General features: G+C 44.0%; 1 protein-coding gene across 1 annotated transcript; it reads left to right on the top strand.

The window, feature by feature from the left end:
• Positions 1–119: 119 nt before the first annotated feature.
• Positions 120–17,865, top strand: ERFE (erythroferrone). The gene is made up of 10 exons (XM_028730758.2): positions 120–2,573; positions 4,091–4,426; positions 7,377–7,701; positions 9,436–9,549; positions 10,856–10,949; positions 13,295–13,518; positions 14,055–14,163; positions 14,707–14,797; positions 15,399–15,477; positions 15,786–17,865. Exons 3-10 carry the CDS (start codon positions 7,507–7,509, stop codon positions 15,882–15,884), a joined length of 1,005 nt encoding a protein of 334 aa, XP_028586591.2. The 5' UTR covers positions 120–2,573; positions 4,091–4,426; positions 7,377–7,506; the 3' UTR covers positions 15,885–17,865.
• The last annotated feature ends 813 nt before the right edge of the window (positions 17,866–18,678 follow it).

Genomic DNA, 18,678 nt, shown 5'->3' with positions numbered 1-18,678 from the left:
AAATTGCAAGAAGCGAGGGGTCAAAACAAAAAAACCCTGCAGTGGACATATCATCAGAAACAAAAGACTGTGTTAACCTCTATGGTTAAACATAGTGCCAGGCTGCCTTGACAGTGTCTACCAACATAATTAGGAGCTTACAGAACTTGGCCAAGAAAACTTGGCAATTTTTAAAACATTGTTCGGTGTCCATTCTGGAACAATGCCGCAGCTGAGACCTGTGAGATTCCAGTGCACAGCACATGATGAGTATTATGCTCATTTTGCTAGAGAACCTGACTTCCCTGAGCAATGCTGCCCGCAGTTAAGTGTGCATAAGTCCATTGATGTCATTGATTGCTTCACTCTGTTGGACTGTGGCCAGAGTCCGAAAGGGGCCAGAAGTAACGTGAGCTGGCTCTAAATTAAAACTAGAAGTCTCTCAGTGCTAATTTGAGATTGTGGTGACTAAGATCGATGAGTGACATTAGTGACCCATTTATCAGAAGTTTCTCTGGAATTCTTATTTTTATATCTGTTTTTATTGCCCTGGGATTCTTTCTGCACTTCACGAGGCACATTTTCTGTTCAGTTTAAATATCTTGCATGTGGACTGTTAGAATTTTACCTGTAAAATGGAGACTCGCTTCTTCCTGTTGATTTCAACAATTCATCAGTATGGTCAAGAAATCTGACAATAACTTCATCATGAATTATGTAGTCTTTTCTTTCTACTGTTGGTGCTTGATTAAGTAACTATATTTTCTTTTAGGTAGGTTTTAAATGCTGGACAGTCACAGAGGCCCCCTTCCATCATCATTATAGGAGTGTTTTATATGAATCATACGTATGTAGCTGATTAATAGCCCATAGAAATCAGCTGAGGGCTTTCTGGTGGTTTCCTCAGAGCGAAAAGTGAGGTTACAGGGAACCAGGCAGAGGGCCTTCTCGATAGTGGTGCCCACTCTGTAGAATGCCCTCCTGTCAGATGACAAGGAAATAAACAACTGTCTGACTTTTAGAAGACACCTGAAGGCAGCCCTGTATAGGGAAGTTTTTAATGTTTGATGTTTTACTGTGTTTGATGTTTTGATTTGTTGGAAGCCACACAGTGGTTGGGCAACCCACCCAGTCAGATGGGCGGCATGTAAAAACATTGTTGTTGTTGTTGGTATGTAACTGGATCCCACCAGAAAACAGCAGCAGTCTAGTAGTGCCTTTAATTGTACCTAGTTTAGTTGTGCATTGAGTCTTCCTGGAGATGTTATAAATTTTCTTTATTCTTATTTATGTCTGCCTTCACAGGCAATTTTCAAGGAAAATGGACAGGACTGACAGCCTGCTGATTATTATTGTTAATAAAAGCAGGAGAGCTTTACACTGGGCTTCTTCAAGGGTTTTCTCAGTCTAAACCCAGAGCTAGTTGTATTTTAGCCAATGGCAGGTTAGAATGTTAAAGATACCTATTAGCAGGGCTTTTTTCAGTTGGAACTCACCGGAATTGCCATTATAAGAGAACAAGACAGGTGTTCATGGTGAGTTCTGGCACCTCTTTTTATAGAAAAATAGCACCGCCTATTAGATTTACCGATGACACAAAATGCAAAGGAGGGGAATTAGAATTCAGTATAATGTTGACAAACTTGAGATTGTGGGGTTGAACACCGCAAGATGAAATTCAATAAACACAAAAGTTCATTCTGGCTTGGCCAGGTGACAACTTAGGAAAAAAAGGGACATTTCTATTTGTCCAGGTTAGCCTGGGACAAAGCTTGCTTCTATGAAAGCTTGTAAGGGAGCTCTCTAAATTCATTACCTTGACTTATGAGATGTTTATGAAATTCTTACTTTATGCATAGAGCCCCTCCGAATGCTATGACTCATCAAATCCTAATAAAATAGTATTAATAATAATAATAATAATCCCACATCAATATGACTGGTTTTACTATTTATGCAGGATTGCCATACGTGTGGGAATTCCCAAACATGTCCTCTTTTGGGTGTCCTACATGCCCACCCAGGAGAAATTTTACATTTTAAAGCAAATGTCCTGGATTTGGGTGGGTGGCTCTGGCGGAGGGGCTATTGGGTGATTGCCTTACAAAAGCTCAACAACTTTTTGTGTCTGCATTTTTACCTCTTGAAATATGGCAACCCTAATTTCTGTATTAAGGCTGACATTTTCAGGGTGGATAACTACATTCTTTTAGGTGGTTTATCTTTCAAACAAACCCATGAGGTAGGCCTCTATCTTTGCTAGTTACAGGTGGAGCAATGTCTTATTCATACCCCATCCCCCATATCCTCACTCCTTCGTCAACCAAGCCAGACGGGGTACAAATGATATAATAATTGTTGTTATTATTGTTATTACTATTAGCTGCAGGGTGTAAGTTTCCCCCAGTCTCCAACTGGCTTCCCAACAGCTGGAGCCTTTTGATTTTATTGGCAGCCACCTGCTAACAGCTGCCTCACAACACCTGGCTGTGTTCTAACTGAAAGGGAGGAACAGCTGCAGAAGAATCTAGCAGGTGGAAAGGCTGGCCTGTCTTTCTCTTTCCTCCTGACGTCAAAAGACACCCAGTGGATGGGTAAGAAGACCTCTTGCTTTGCTCCACCCCACCCTGCTCCCTTACTTTGAAACTCAAAATGCCAGAAAGATTGAAATTATGTCCCTAGTTGTGGTTGTTGTTGGCATCTGTCTGTCTCAAGAGATAATGGAGTTTGCCTCCCTTCCCTCTAGAAACCACCTTTTTGACCATTGGGCCCTCTGTTGGTCTCGTCCACTCAATCCTCGGGAGCCTGTCTTTGCATGCAGGGGAAGTCCCTAACTCTGTGAGGGTTTGAGACCCATCAGCTACCCTTTCTTGGTTTAGCTGGCCAGCCAGAAACTGTTTGCAGGGTGTGGCTGCTGTTGCATGCTGACAGCTTCTAGGAGCCACAGGTAAGAGCTGAGTGCAGGGTGGAGGCCAAAGGTGGCCAAACTTGCACATGTCGGCACATCACTTGCTTTTATTAACTTGCTGAGATAGAAAAACAGGAGCATGAAAGGCTAGGGTAGTGGAAGAATACATATAAGCTTCCTTGCTGATTTGGTTGCACATAATGTTCCTATGGGACGCGGGTGGCGCTGTGGGTAAAAGCCTCAACGCCTAGGGCTTGCCGATCGAAAGGTCGGCGGTTCGAATCCCCGCGGCGGGGTGCGCTCCCACTGCTCGGTCCCAGCGCCTGCAAACCTAGCAGTTTGAAAGCACCCCCGGGTGCAAGTAGATAAATAGGGACCGCTTACTGGCGGGAAGGTAAACGGCGTTCCGTGTGCTGCGCTGGCTTGCCAGATGGAGCTCTGTCACGCTAGCCACGTGACCCGGAAGTGTCTCTGGACAGCGCTGGCCCCCGGCCTCTTGAGTGAGATGGGCGCACAACCCCAGAGTCTGTCAAGACTGGCCAGTACGGGCAGGGGTACCTTTACCTTTAATGTTCCTATAAAATCCTGTCCGGTGTTGTTGTTATCATTTATCATTGCAGAATTATTTAATACTGTACAGTAATCTGTAAACTTGCATCCAGTTTATAAAAAAGAATCATTTTAAGAAGAAAAGGCCTGGGAAGTGCTCATTTTACACTGTAGTTATAATACCGAGTCATATATGTGTTTGTGTATGTACAGTATATGTATACTTTACTCACACGTCTGTTATACTGTATATTATTTTTGCTTGCAGTTAGCTGCCTTGGTGGCCTGAGATCAGGCAGGAAAGGCGGAATAGACACATTTTAGATAATATGTACAAAAGCAAATTATTTGTAATCAATGCACAGGCTGCAGGGTGTGGCCTTCCAGATGCTGGACTCTACTGCCATTGGCCCTGGCCAGCATAGACAATAGTCAGGGATGATGGGAAGTGTAGTACAACAACATTCGGAGGACAACAGCTTTCCCACCCTTGTCTAACTGGGACAGGCACTTTCTGCCACACAATGGGGCACCAGTGTAAAAATGATTAGATGTGGCTGATGTAACAGAGTTTGCAGTTTTCCGGCAATAGAATACAAGTTATCAGGGAATCTGTATACATTGACAACCCTTCTACACTACGTTTGTTTTCAGGAACAGATGGAGTTTTCATTCCCATGACTTCATCCGTGTGGTCCTGCCCTGCAAGGAAAAGGAGAGCGAGAGCGAGAGAAACAGCTTGGTTGCATCACTCTGCTGGGAACAGGGGGCCAGGGCAATGACATGAGAGCTCAAGAATGAAGCACAGATTTCACACAAGCGTGGAGAGGAGAGTTGATTTCGTTTCTCCTCTCCCCCCTTCCCTTCTTCATGGTAGTTCTACATCTATATCCCATCAGTAAATTCCCAGCATTTCACTAAAACCTGACCCTAAAAGAATGAGGATCTGACATCCCAGGCAAAACAGTCCTGTACATCCACCTAAGAGTGGTAGGTAAATGTGGTGAAGTAGACGGAGCGTTGGACTTGGAAGTCCTGGCTGCAAATCCCCACTCAGCCAGAAATCTCACTGGTGACTGAGGTTTTTGAGTGTATGGTCCCGTTCAAATGTCACAGTAGCTGGGTTCGTACACAGCACAAAGTGGTGGAGGAATGACAAGGGTGCTGGGAGTTGTTTGGAGACCCTTAACAAATTACAGCTCCCAGAATCCTTTGGGGGAAGTCATGCAGCGGCAGTGCATACCATTTCGCTGCTTGAGGCAAAACAGGAAGTGCTGTCCTCTTCTGCCACTCTGCTGCACCACCTCGGCCACTCACCTGCCACTGCCAGCATTATCTCCCTGGAAATCTCACAAGACTTCTCACACTCTGTGTGATCTCATGAGATTTGGGCAAGACATCACAGGAAATTGGTGCCAATGCCAGCTCCATTTCTCCGCCAGTGGCAGGTGGGTGGGGCACCTGTGGGGGCCCTGTCTCAGGGGTTTCTGCTGCCTGAGGGGGCTGCCTCACCCCACTTCATGGGTGGGTCTGCCCTGAAGCCATGACTGTTTAAAGTGGTATTGTCATGCTTTGGTGCAAGTATGGCCTAAGCTATACTTAGAGCAGGCCCATTGAAATCAATGGTCCGTAAGTCCATTGTTTCAGTGGGTATTCCTCTGAGTATGGCTCTACAGAGGAGATCACTTCATGTTTCCATGAGCATTTGAACCAAAGCAGAAAATTCCTCTGTAGACTTTCATCATTCCATTCTCTAGCTTGTGTTTTAGAGATATCACTATATGTGCATTTATTGAAGGTCTAAACCAATTTGATCTGCTGGCAACTCTTGTTATGATTAATGTTTCTAATATATATATGTACCAGACATGGACAAAGAATTGTGATACAACCTTCCTTCTCCACCCCTTTGGGCCCCCTCAGCATAATGAATTAGGGCTTTGTGTCATTCCACGCACATAAACAAAATTGCTTTGGTGATACCTGCAGAGAATTGTTCTTTTTTTACTAGCCATTTTGCATTTGTGTTTAACTGAGACACAACCATACAACGTTCTTCTTGTTTAACATTCAGCAGAAATATATTTCCACAACAGCCTTGAAACTCAAACCTCCTCTAGTTGACCTGTTTATTGAGCATTCAACCAGGTTTGCTTGGCCAAACCTTATGTGGAGGTTAATCTGACTTCTGCTTGTCATTGAGCATTCATCCAGATTTGTTTACAGGTCATTTGGCAATGGAAATTCACCCTTGTTTTGGCATGCAATCGAGTCCTTCCTGCAAAATAGCAACAGTCTGGGGGCGACCCTAAGAATCCTTCCTTCTAAATGCTGTGGGTATCAGAGCATTTTGGTTTTTGTGTGGTATGAAACTCCTCCATTCACTAGGCAACAAAAAGTTGTTGTTTCTTTAAGTGCTGCGAAAATGTGGCACCTTGCAAAGAGTGAGTGAAAGAACATGAAGCGTCAGCTGTTGCTTTTGCTGTTTTTATCGTATTTTGCTGTTGCTGTTTTTATTGCTTTTATTTGCTGTTTTGTTTTTGTTGTTGTTTAGCTGTATTGCCTATATTCCCTCTATGGATTTTAAATGTTGGCATATGATGTCTTGGGAATGGAGGCAAGATATGGGATATAAATATGATGATGATATGTACACCATAAAATAATTTCATATGTACTGCCCCCCCCAATTTGAATAAAAGGCAATTGTCAACATTAGGGAACATAAAAATAAATGTGGTGCTGGATGGGTACAAGTGTGTAGAGGAGGTATAGACCCATCCTCCAGAGTCCTTCAGGTAATGGGCTCCAATAATGAGAACCAACATGGTGTAGTGGTTAGAGTGTTGGACTAGGACCTGGGAGAGCAGGGTTCAAATCCCTGATCTCTTTAGTCAAAGTCTAACCTACCTTGCAAGGTTGTTGTGATAAAAAATGGGGGGGGGGGGTAGAGCCATGTATGCCACCTTGAGCTCCTTCGAGAAAGGTGGGATATAAATGCACCAGCTAAATAAATGGAAGGACGATCAAAATAATTGATATTAGAGAACATAAAAATGGAGGTGGTGCAGGATGGGAACACGTGTAGAACAGGTGGGGAACCTCTGGCTCCCCAGGTGTTGCCGAACTCCAATAATTAATCTGTATCTCCCCCAGCCTCTCCTGAGCAGACGCTTCCTATGGGAGAAATGGAAGAATTCCTGCTTCCTCCTCCCGCCCCCCCCCCCCCGGCATTCGAATTACAGCGCGAGCTCAGCGAGCCTCCGGTTGTTGTAGTTGGCGATTGCTGCCCGTAGGTGGCCCTCTAAACCCTCGCCTAAAGTGGACAGAGGCGGCAACTTCTGCGAGGCGGGGAATTCAAGCTCTTTAAAGGAAGGAAAAGCAGCGGGGACCTTTAGAGGGGCGAGGGGGACGGAGGGGCAGCAGCCTGAGGCGTCTCGAAGAGGGCACTGGAGGGGGTGTTGCGAAGAGGTCGAGCCAGTTGCCCCCCAGGCAGCCAGAGCCGCCAGCCGAAAGAACCGCAGGACTTCGGCAGCCTTGAGAGGAGAGTTTTGTCCAACAGAAGACCCAGGAAATTGCCCTGTGTCATTTGGCTGGAGCTTTTCAGTCGAAGGATAAATAGTTCCCCGAGTCCCTTGACTTAAACCTTTCTAAATTGTAGGGGACCATCCCATGATATTTTTTCTGCCCCTCCAAAAAGAGGCAATTGATAAATCCATGGGAAACTCCAGGGCCTTGACTTGGTGAGGTGTGTGGGTACCATAGTGTTTACTTTTCTTTTTATCTTTATCTTTTGTTATTATTTATTATTTAATTGAAGAAGCCTGACAGTCTTGATAGGGTCTACCCTGAAAAAGTAAACAAGCCAGGCATTGCTGGGAAGAGCAGTGGATAATTTCTTCCTGCAGTCCCTTCTTCCTTTCTGGAATCCCCCCCCCAGGAATATTGACTGCTGCCCATCTGAAGGTCTGCAGCTTCATCTTTGCCTTGTTCTTGAGGAGCTTTTGCCAAGGCCTAAATCCAGGAGTCTTGTCTCTATAGAAACTACCAGTGTCCTTGTGTGCCGGAAGATGGCTGGACCCCTCCTTTCCAGCTGTCCACTTCGATTACTAGCCATGGGGCTGTTAGCAATGACTTTTTGTGCCAGCTCTATGGAAACCGAAAAACATGGAAACAGAAGGAGTCAGGAGAAGAAATCCGGATGGAATGACTCTCTCGCCGGACAAAAAACAAGCAGCCCTCCCTTGTCATCATCCAATGACCCGGTAAGGACAAATGCTACTCTCAGCTCACTATTTGGGGTGTCTTTAACCCATGCCTTAATTGAAGTAAACCTTCCCCTTTGAATTTAGCCCACAAGGGCTAAAAATGGGGGTAGAGAACGGAGAAAAGGAAGTTGTGCCCAAGTAGGAAAGAGTAGGTTTTGCTTTGCAACATCGTGTAGGGGAATATTTGCACAGGCAAGTGTGAATGTATGTCTCCTTCTTTTGCAAATAGTCTACTCCTATGTGATCCTATGTGCAGGTAGTTACTTGGGAATAGTTCCCACCAAGCTCAGTGGAACTAGGTATGTATAGCCACAATCCATTTTACTTCTGTTTTATGTGTGTTGCCATTTCGATGTGGGTTAAAATACTTCTGTTTTAAAAAGTGGTGGCCCTAGTATGCCCACATGCTTATCTTTCACTGAGTAAAGGAAGAACACTTTGCCCATTTTCCAGCTAGCAGTAACACTTTGAAATACCTCTCGTTTCTCTAGATTGTTCAGATGTACAAATCAAGGGATAGCAACCTATATACTTGAGCAGAAAGGAGAGAGGGTGCTAACACTTTCCTAACTGCCCCCTCGTCCTGCAACATAGAGATGCTCCACTTTGACTGGTCTTAGTCTACAGCAGAGATGGGGAAAGGCCTGTGGCTTTTCATCTGTTGCTAGACTACAAGTCCCATCATCCTCTGACCATTGGCCATGCTTGCTGAGGAGTTAGAAGTCCAACAATATGGAGAACTGCAAGTTATCTAGCCATCCTCGCAGGGGTGCCAACTTGAATAATATACTGGGGGGGCAGGTAAGCTCCACCCTGCATAATCAGTCACAAGGCGCAGCGTACGCACACCATTTGAATGGCAATGCCCATCAACTTTGGTGGCCCTGGCCCCTCAAATATTTTATTAGGGGGCTGAAGAGACCTCAGCCCCTAGAAGTTGGGTCCTATGCATCCTTGCTTCACAGCAATCGCAGTAGGCCAACTATAGAAGATAGGTGAATTCTTGGAATTACCAATTTACTGGCATTACAGGGGGTCAGACTAGATGAGCCTTGGAGTCCCTTCCAACTCTACAATTCTATGATTCAAAGATGTTTTGAACTGGAGCTATTTCCTCTGGTATGAGAGAAACGCCCAAGACATCTGCACTTGTTAATATGGAAATCATATAGTCAAGCATGACAGCAGTATGCACTTCTTAACATGTTACCCAGACCCTCCCTGGCCATCTCCCAACCATTCCCTTTCCTAGGGAACTGATTAAATCAATTAAGCAAGGGCCTTTGCAAAGACCGAGGGCATCTGCCAGCACAGAAACATCTGGCAAAGTATTCTTGCTGCAAAAGAATGTAACATTCAGCATTCTATAGGCACCTTCAGCAGTAAACCGAATCATGGCAAGTAAGGCAGATGATGGAGCGTGTGTATGGGTTCGTGTTGTAGGAGGGAGGGGGAGATGCTGTAGGATACCCCTACTCTGCCTACTTTCAGTGCTGGTGTTCGGCCCCCATGAAGAAATGTGGCTGTAAAAGTTTCCCCATCTCTGATGTAGACTGAAGGAAGCATGAATGAACATGGATACAGCAGACCTTATGAAGATGCTGAGCAAAGATAATCTTCAACATATATTTTTGGGACAATGTGGTGTGTTTGTTTGTGTGTGTGTGTGTGTGTGTTCCTGGTTGTCTCTGCCTTTCACATGCCTTTTCTTTTACTTCTCATTACATAAAGGAAACTGCTGCAGGAAAGATTCGCAGGGATGAATCCCGGGCTGCTTGGATGCTTCTTATGAACAACGGTGTGAACAATAAAAAAAGAGGCAAAAATAAAGCCAAAAAGTTCAAGGTGAGCAATATTAACAGTGTTCTCGTCTTGACACACTTGTCTTCAAAGTCTGTTCAGATAAGGGATTCTGAGACTGTTTTCATACTCTGTTTTCATGTCTGCTGTGCATTCACTGCGTTTCCAGCGCAGCTCTTTAATCAGTGTTTACATGACATTATCCAAAATGGTTATGTACAAAATACCACTGTTTGATGAGTTGTTTCTCAAACCAGGCTCATGCTGATTGAAATCTTAAGCTGTTCCTAATTCATCTCCAGGCAGGGTGTAAACACCTTTGCATGGGGGGAAACTACAGAAACGAATCTGACACTAATGAAACTGTGCTGATGTGTACAGTTGGTGAGAGGGGGGACTATGGGTAACCCCCCCCCAAAAAAAGAACCCTTCACTGCACTGTAAGGTGGTAATGTGAACATGTCCTCAGATTGACATTCTGAGCCTTCCTAACTGTTGGAGCCTCCCCAAATTTAACAAAGACAATTTGAAGTCCCCCCCCCCCAAAGCAGTGGTTCATGTTAGCATGCATTTTAAGAGACACCGAGAAATTGCCGCACAAAAAATGAAAACCTTGTGAAAGAAAGAATGCTCCCTCTAGTAATAGTGTTTCACCAAATCCCAGTTTTAGGATTTTCAGCATACAAGTTCCTAGAGTATGGCCTGACAGGGATATGAGGAGTGTGTGGGAACAACATATACACCACCTTTGGTTGCATGAGAGAAGAAAGGCCAAATATAAATGTAGAAGGTGTGTTGTGTTGTGTTGTGTTGTGTTGTGTTGTGTTGTGTTGTGTTGTGTTGTGTTGGTTAGAGTGTTGGACCAGGACCTGGGAAATGAGGGTTCAAATCCCCAGTCAGTCATTAGGTGACCTTGGGTCAGAAACTGTCTTTCTACCTAGCATACCCCACAGGTTTGTTTTTAGGATAAAATGGTGGGCGGGGAGAACCATATGTGCCACCTTGAACACTCTGGAGGAAAGGTGGGGTTAAAATGCAATAACAGTAAAATAAATAGAAGGTGAATATTAATTTCATGAATGGTTTGGGGAGAAGGAGTCATGTTGATGTTGATATCTTCGCATGTGAACCTTTGCAAGTGAAAAGGACCTTTCTCTTCCCTCCTAGTACTGGACCCCCTTTCAGGCAATTAAGTAAACCATCTTGAGGCAAGAGCACATCAGACAAACAGAAGCAGCCTTTAGGAGCCCAGAGACTGAGAGTTGATGATAGCTAGGCAGACAATAGGTTTGGTGGTTGAGGTGAATAAATATGGATCTAAAATACTGTCCTGTATTTCTTTTGGTTCTAGTTTGGCATTCCAGGACCCCCTGGTCCACCAGGACCCCCTGGAGCCTTAATCACCCAGGAGGAGCTGCTGAGGGAATTCAGATTGCTGCTTAAAGGTATGGAGGTTGTTGCTCTCCAAGCAAACATACAGTGGTACCTCAGGTTACAGACGCTTCAGGTTACATACTCCGCTAACCCAGAAATAGTACCTCGGGTTAAGAACTTTGCTTCAGGATGAGAACAGAAATCGTACGGCAGCAGCGGGAGGCCCCATTAGCTAAAGTGGTGCTTCAGGTTAAGAACAGTTTCAGGTTAACAACGGACCTCCAGAACGAATTAAGTTCTTAACCCGAGGTACCACTGTACTTGTTTGCCTTAGGCACAGAATAATGAATTGGGCCCTTAATAATAGGTGATTTTATTTGACATTATTGTTTTCTTAATGTACTTTCTGGGTTTTGATGGAGACTTTACTTTTGGAGTTGTACTCTTGAGGACTAAGATATACTTAAAATATGATATTAGATTCCTGCATTGCAGGGGTTGGACTAGATGACCCTTGTGGTCCCTGCCAACTCTACAATTCTATGATTTTCTGTTGTTGGGTTATTTGCCCCGGCTTTTCTTTAAACCACAAACATGATTAAACTTGCAATTAAAAGTGTGGCTGTTGGCAAGGTCAAGAATATTAATCCAATAATAATTTATTATTTATACCCCGCCCATCTGGCTGAGTGTCCCCAACCACTCTGGGTGGCTTCCAGTCGAGTGCTAAAAACAATATAGCATTAAATATTATCCAAGAGTGTGATATCCAAGTTAAAAAGGAATATTCTAAGAGGCGTGCAATCCATGCCACTTTTCTGCTGTTAGAATTCAGATTCAGTCAGTGTTTTGTGTGTGTGATGGTACGTATCACCAGTATAGATTACCAGCTCCCCTTCTTTTGCTGCCCATGGCAGCCATTATGCAAATTCCAAGTAGACCTTTTGTTCTAGGATACTGGTTTTCATATACAGGAATTCCTCCAAGAATTCTGCTATTACACAGGCCTCTAAGACACCCCCTTCAGTAACTTCAACCTTGCATCTTCTCCAGCCAAAGCTGGTAGGGAAACTCAGAGGTGAAGCGTGGTAGTGGGTGGGCAGGGGGTCATGGCTCTGGGCATACATGTCTGATAGGGCACAACCAGGTGCCCCCACTACAGGTTCCTGTGGGGAGGCAAGGTAAGCCAAGCCACGTCCGCGCTGGGCCTTCGGGGCTGGGGCAGTGGTAGTAGTAAAAGAAGAGGAGTTTGGATTTGATATCCCGCTTTATCACTACCCGAAGGAGTCTCAAAGCGGCTAACATTCTCCTTTCCCTTCCTCCCCCACAACAAACACTCTGTGAGATGAGTGGGGCTGAGAGACTTCAAAGAAGTGTGACTAGCCCACGTAGTCTGCATGTGGAGGAGTGGGGATGCAAACCCGGTTCACCAGATTACAAGACTACCGCTCTTAACCACTACACCACACTGGCTCTCCTTCTCCTCCTGGTGATCCCCCAGCCCCTGGGGAGGGAGGAGGGTGTAGCATCTTGTGCTCCCCTTTGCTGTCCAACAACTCGTCCCCTGGCCCTGATGCTGCCTCAGCTCTTCCGGGGCTCCCTGGGGGCTGTGCCCTGGCCCACTGGTCATGCTGCCTGTGAGTTGGAGTCCAACATCTAGATTGCCCCCCCCCCCATTTCTCCACCCTTGCAATCCAAATTGGATTCTGCCATAACATCATCATGCTCAGATTCACCACTAAGCAGAAGTCAATGCAGGAGAGCCGACTGAGGATGTCATGCACGAGACACTAAGGAGCAAATGTGGCCTAGCAGTAGTCACGTTTTCCTTTCCCCACCCATGGGTCTGAGCTACAGTCACCAGAATCCTAGCAAAGATTTCCACTCTTAAACTGTGGGATTTGTTACCACAAAGATGTAGTGATAGCCACCCATGGAGGTTGCTTTACAAGGGCCTTAACTTCCATGAATTTGCCTAACAGTTATCACTAGCCATGATAGCTATGTACTACATCTGATGTTGGTGCCAAAAGTGTCTGTGAGAACCACTTGTTGAAAATCACATGGGAAGACTGCTGATCCTGCCTGAGAGTTTCCCTTGGGCATCTAGCTGGCCACTCTGAGAACAGAATGTTGGACTTGTTGGAGCTCTAGTCTAATCCTGTAGACTCTTAAGTCCAGTATTTTTACTGCTCTAGAAACAGGTGAACATACATTCCAACGAGCCAGCTGTCTAAAATAATACGGATTCACAAAGTCTTAGGGTTGGCTTGGGACTTCCTGTGTTAAGATGGCTACAGGCATATTGACTAATGTGACCTTGTTGTGTTTGAAAGCAAGTAGGTGTGGGTTTGGACTTACAGAGAACATGAGTGGGCCCACCTCAGTAACAGGGCTTTGTGTTTTGGCTCCTCAGGTGTGATCAGAGAACGGGAAAGGATCAGTCAGAAAGCCTGTGACAACTGCCAAGAAGACGATGACGACAGGTCCAGAGGAGAAGATAACTTTCTGGCCCAGATTAGTGGACCACTTCTAGAAAGCAGGGAGCATGGGCGAGTGCAAGCAGCTTTCCACTGTCGGACCCGGAGAAACATTTCAATTGAACGGCGCTCATTGCAAGAGCTTCAGTTCTATTACATAGTGAGTAGCTTGGTGTCATTTCTTCTTGCAAATGTCAGCAAAAGGGAAGGTAGTTTTTGCTTCAGTATCCCTAACAAGACAACCAACCCTATAAATCCTGTCTTAAAACCACCCCCAATCCCCTGATTTCTAAGGGTATTAGAGTGTGTTCTGCAACTGATGATCTAAATAATTGAAACCTGGTTTTCCAGAATTTAAATTGTCCCTGGAAAAAAATGTTTAGATACACAATAAAAACTCTGGAAGCTGCCACCATTGATGGAGAAATATCTGGGCACCAGGCTCTGAGTTTGTTTGGCCAAGCTAGTCATATGTCCCCCGTTATAAAATATTGCCATATTTTGTTGTTCATCTCATAACTATGCATCCCTCTTAAGTATGTTCACAAGTGATCCACGTTCGGTCCCTTTTATGAATGTCTGAACCTTGGTTCTTGAAGGACTTTCTTCAGCGCTCTACTTCCATGCATGACAGGGAAAGCTGGAACAATTTTCTCCCCCACTTCATAATCCTTTTGTTGTTGTTGTTGTGCGTAGCCTAAAAAAGAAGAGATGTTCCACCGTGGCCTAGGGCTAAACCTTAACAATGGACAATACATAGCACCTTTCAGTGGATACTACATCTTCACTGCCACGTTGCATATTGGTAAGTGTTTAACTTAAAGTGATACTGTGTTGGGTTCTTCAAGATAGAAATGCTAAGCAATTTGGAGCTGGCAGTTATTTATCCCCACCCCACTCTCTTACCAATGTTTTTAAAGAAAAGTAAAGTGCACATTCTAGAAATAAGAATCTGGAAGCACTATGGAGTTTGACATTATCAACTCCAGTTCTGTAAACATCTTGGGTAATAACGTAGCCCTGAATTCAAGGAGAAACGAAGCAGGGGAGGATTCTGTAAGCATCTTTAGTAATGACATAAAAAGTTGACTTAACAGTGTAATGTTAGTGTTGGAATTTGCTTATCAGTTTCAAGTGGATGTCTGATTTCAGCTGAGCATTCTCTGAGGCAAGCTGAATAGCAACATAAAGGTTGCATATTGAACAGAGCAAAGTTCAGTGAAGCTCTGAACCTTGGGTAGGCCTTTTTAGACACTGTCAGATAGCCTCCAGCTGCTGGGGTCAAGGATTCCAGCACCGCAGCAAGCCCCCTCTGTCCTCCGGCCTGACTAGTTGCTGCCTTTTGCAGTTCCAGAGGTTCAGCTAAAGAAGAACCAGCCCCGCACCCGCGAACGCCTGCGCTTGCTGATCTGCGTTGAGTCCCTCTGTCGACAGAACATGTGAGTGTGTGGAGTAGAAATAGTATTGTTTAGGAAAGCAGCCAGCTAGAATTTATTTCAGTTCCAATTCATTTCCGCTCTGCTACATGCTCCTGCTTTGTTTTACTGTATGAAATTTACATTTAATTTCAACTCTGTTGTAAGCTACCCTGAGAAGCCTATAAATGAGGAAATAGTAACTTCCTTCTTGACCTACCTTGAAGGCTGAATATACATAGATTTTCATATATATTCTTACTCTCCAAGCAAACTTATTGGGCTGGTTATGTGCTAAGCAACTAGTAACTGCCTGCAGAAGAGGTCTGAATCCAAACTATACCTGCAAGCTGACTTCAGAGGGGCTCACTGCATTACAATGAGCCTCTTTGAACTTTGACAAGTGTTAAAGTTGGTCCAGGGTAGGATGAAGGATCTGGCCGCACTCCTGAACTAGTCCAAATGATACACAGTGAACACTGATGAATGAGGATTCAGACCCACTCACCCACATCCAAACCTAACTCTTTCCAGTGCACCCACCATTCATCAATTAAAGTGATGCACGGGCTACCATGTTATTTTCTAGGATTGTTCATGTTGATGAAGTGTCTTTTGCTTTCAGTTCTCTGGAAACAGTGAGCAGGTTGGACAGAAACAATGAACATTTCACAATTTCAATCCATGGAATTCTATTCCTGCAGGTGAGTAAAAGCCATGAAGTTGTAACATGTCATAATCAGCAGTGCTTAGTGACACAAATCTGGCAAAACACCTGCATTTTGTTCTCTCCTGAGTAAAAAAATGCAGGCAACAGCTATTAAACGCAGGCTTCCCTATAGCTGTTGAGTAACTGGAGGCCTTTAGCATGAAATTATAAAACAATTTGCTACAAGCCAAGTATGCAGCCTCTTTAAAAGGTAGCATATCTGAACAATCCTAGGGACGGCACCAATTTTGGCATAGAAACCTGTCTTGCTTTGCTTACCCACCTTTATCTTCTCTGTTCCAGGCTGGCCAGTATGCTTCAGTTTTTGTAGACAATGCAACAGGATCCACCCTCACTGTTCGAAGTGGGTCTGACTTTGGTGCTGTCCTCTTGGGCATTTGATCGGCCCACATTCAACTATTCTGAAGGTGAACCCTTGCTTTTCATCAGCCCCTATGCTACATTTCTCTCATTCAATCAAGTGCCAGGAGCTGGTAAGCACCAGAACAAAGCACAATAGCTGTTGATGCAAAGCTAGCAAACCTCCACTGCTGTTTACTGGTTAAGCATACCAAGGTGAAGAATTGGATTTGAGAAAAATGGCCCAGCATCTAGTAAAACTGATTAAAAGGATGCTGAACCAACTTATAAAAGGAAGCATCAAGTGTTAATGGGGTTGATGCAACTCACCTAGGAGTTCCTCCTATTCCTGAATGTCTGCTGTTTGATGCTTAAAATTATGCAATCTGTTTGCAGTGGTTCTCAAAAACTAGGTTCTTCATGGAAGCATACATGCTGTTTTGTGCTCAACAGAAAAGCCTTAGCAAAGGATTATATATTTTTTTGAATATCTTTTACTATCTCATTGGTTCATAAGTCTTCTAAGTTAAAAGTGCTAACTTTTGTTGATTTTCTGCCTGTCTGGTGACTTCCTCAACCACAAGCAGAATTTGCCTATTGCTTTGTGCTGCATGGTGCCCAATATCCATTGCTAACTTTCAATTAACGGTGGGTAGATTGGCTACCATATTTAGAGCAGGGTTTTAAAAAGAAAGAGAAGAGATGGTAGACTATTTACTGAGTCCACTGATAGCCAGAGGCTTTCTATTGCCTTAGGTCAATTAGATTGCACTGTCCATTTAGCATGAAGCCCAATGGACAGAGTGCCCAGCTTTAGTGCCACTTATTTTGAACCTAACTACGTGACGAGGGAAGAGATGGTTATTTCCATTTCTTAGTAACTGTCCTTATTTTCTCTGAGGCTGTGTACACCCTAAAGTACGATATCCAAGAATTGCGAATGCAGCACCACCCTCTTCTACTATTACTGTAACCTTGGGCACGTAGGCAGGCATTAGAATTGCTCCTGTGTGGTTTTTTTAAGTGTGTGGGATGAACACATACCCTTATCTATTTTAGCCTGAGAAGTTACTTGTGTAACAGGTTGCCCCAGCTGCTCTATTTTATATAATCAGTCCCTGCAAGTCATCGTGGAAATTTTCATAAGGGAGTACCACCTCTGCTTCAACAAGATTTGTTTCTTCGATAATTTCTTACAAGATCAGTTTAAATAGATCAGTTTAAAATAGGACAGTTCAGAATGCAGAAAGCCATGTTTCAGTCAGTACATAGTGCTGTGGAAAAACTCACTGCATCAAGAAATCTAGCAAGGCAAGGAGGAGTTCTTGATACCTGGATCTTTCTACATGCAAGGATTAGTATAGAGTAACACTGATAAATAAGCTGTTCTCCCCTTGCCCTTCATTCCTTTTTCCTCTCGAAGAATAAGGAACAGGGCAAGTTTCTTTCCCTCAAAGCCAAAAAAATTCTTAAGAGGCAGAGCATACTGAAAAGGATTCTGGGCAGCCAAATATTAAGTTGTTAGATTTCAGAAAAGGCAAATTCTCAGTAAACCGTATACACCCACCCCTTTTCACTTTGGAAATGCCACACAGCCTGATAAGGCCAAGGTGGTGCCCTGCCCTGCAGCACAATCAGCATTAGCCTTCCCACTGAAGCTTCTATTATAAGCAGGTCTATTTATTGCACTATATTAAGAAATATATTTATGCACTTGCTGTTAAATGCATTTTATTTACTTAGAGAAGGAATGTACAAAATAACCAAGGCTGTAAGAGAAAAAGTGGTGTTTTTTCATAGACTTGCGATACAGAATAGTGCTGGAGAAGGTCACACGTACCACACACCCTTAGTTTTAGAGCTGTTCTTGCATTCTCAGACGTCTGTTTATCTTTCGTTCTGATTGGCTGAGTGTATGTGCATGCACTGACACAAACTGTTGCACCATGGTGTACTTTCTGTAAATTATAATGGATTGTTTTCAAGACAGTTTCTAACTAAAAAAGATATGCTTTCCCTTGTATTAATTGGCTTCTTTTGCTAAAGCAACTGCTATGAACTGTTTAAGACAACAGATCTACGATCACAGAGGACATCTGGTGACTGAACTCAAACATGCTCACCACTTGACTGAAAACATCAAGTGGGGACTTGCATAGGAGTGTGTGCCATGCTTGCCCAGAGTCAGCTCATTCAAGGGCCAGTGACTCAGTGTAGAAGCCTCAAGTCATGTAGATGCAGTTATAAAGCAGCCTTAAAAACCTCCCAGAGTTCGTGTTTCATCTTTTGCAAACTGCAACCTTTTAAACTCATAATGACATAACCCTTATTTGCTATGAAAATTATTAGGCCCCTCGTCCCAAAAACGTCACATACAAGTCTCAGCATCACAAAAGTGGGGCTTACTTTTCTATCCCCATCTGATCATATACCAGATGTAGATTTTACTATGAAGAGCCTGGTGTATTCAAATTTACTCAGGAGTGAGTATACTGGTACAAGTGTGCACAACCTTTACTTTCTATTGACAGATGACAACCAAGGTACATACCAGCTTTTCATCAGCTTTTCAAGTTTAGCTTTTGATACCTACCTTTTGCCAACAGCAAGAGTATCCCCTTTAAAGAGATGCAGAGAGCAATCCAGTGGGTTTTGGTGTGAGATCACACCCCAAAAATTTTCCTGTGTGATCCTCTTTTAGCAATTTCCATGCAAAATTAACAGCCGCGCTTTAAAACTCCAGATGGATTATTACAACTGCCTGAAAGGGAAATTCCTGAAAGGCAACTACGAATGCATAGTTAGTTCTCTCAAGCTGTATTGAACTCTGGAGCAT

Source organism: Podarcis muralis, chromosome 6 (assembly GCF_964188315.1).
Source record: "Podarcis muralis chromosome 6, rPodMur119.hap1.1, whole genome shotgun sequence".
Lineage (NCBI taxonomy): Eukaryota > Metazoa > Chordata > Lepidosauria > Squamata > Lacertidae > Podarcis > Podarcis muralis.
This window is presented reverse-complemented; position numbering and strand designations above follow the sequence as displayed.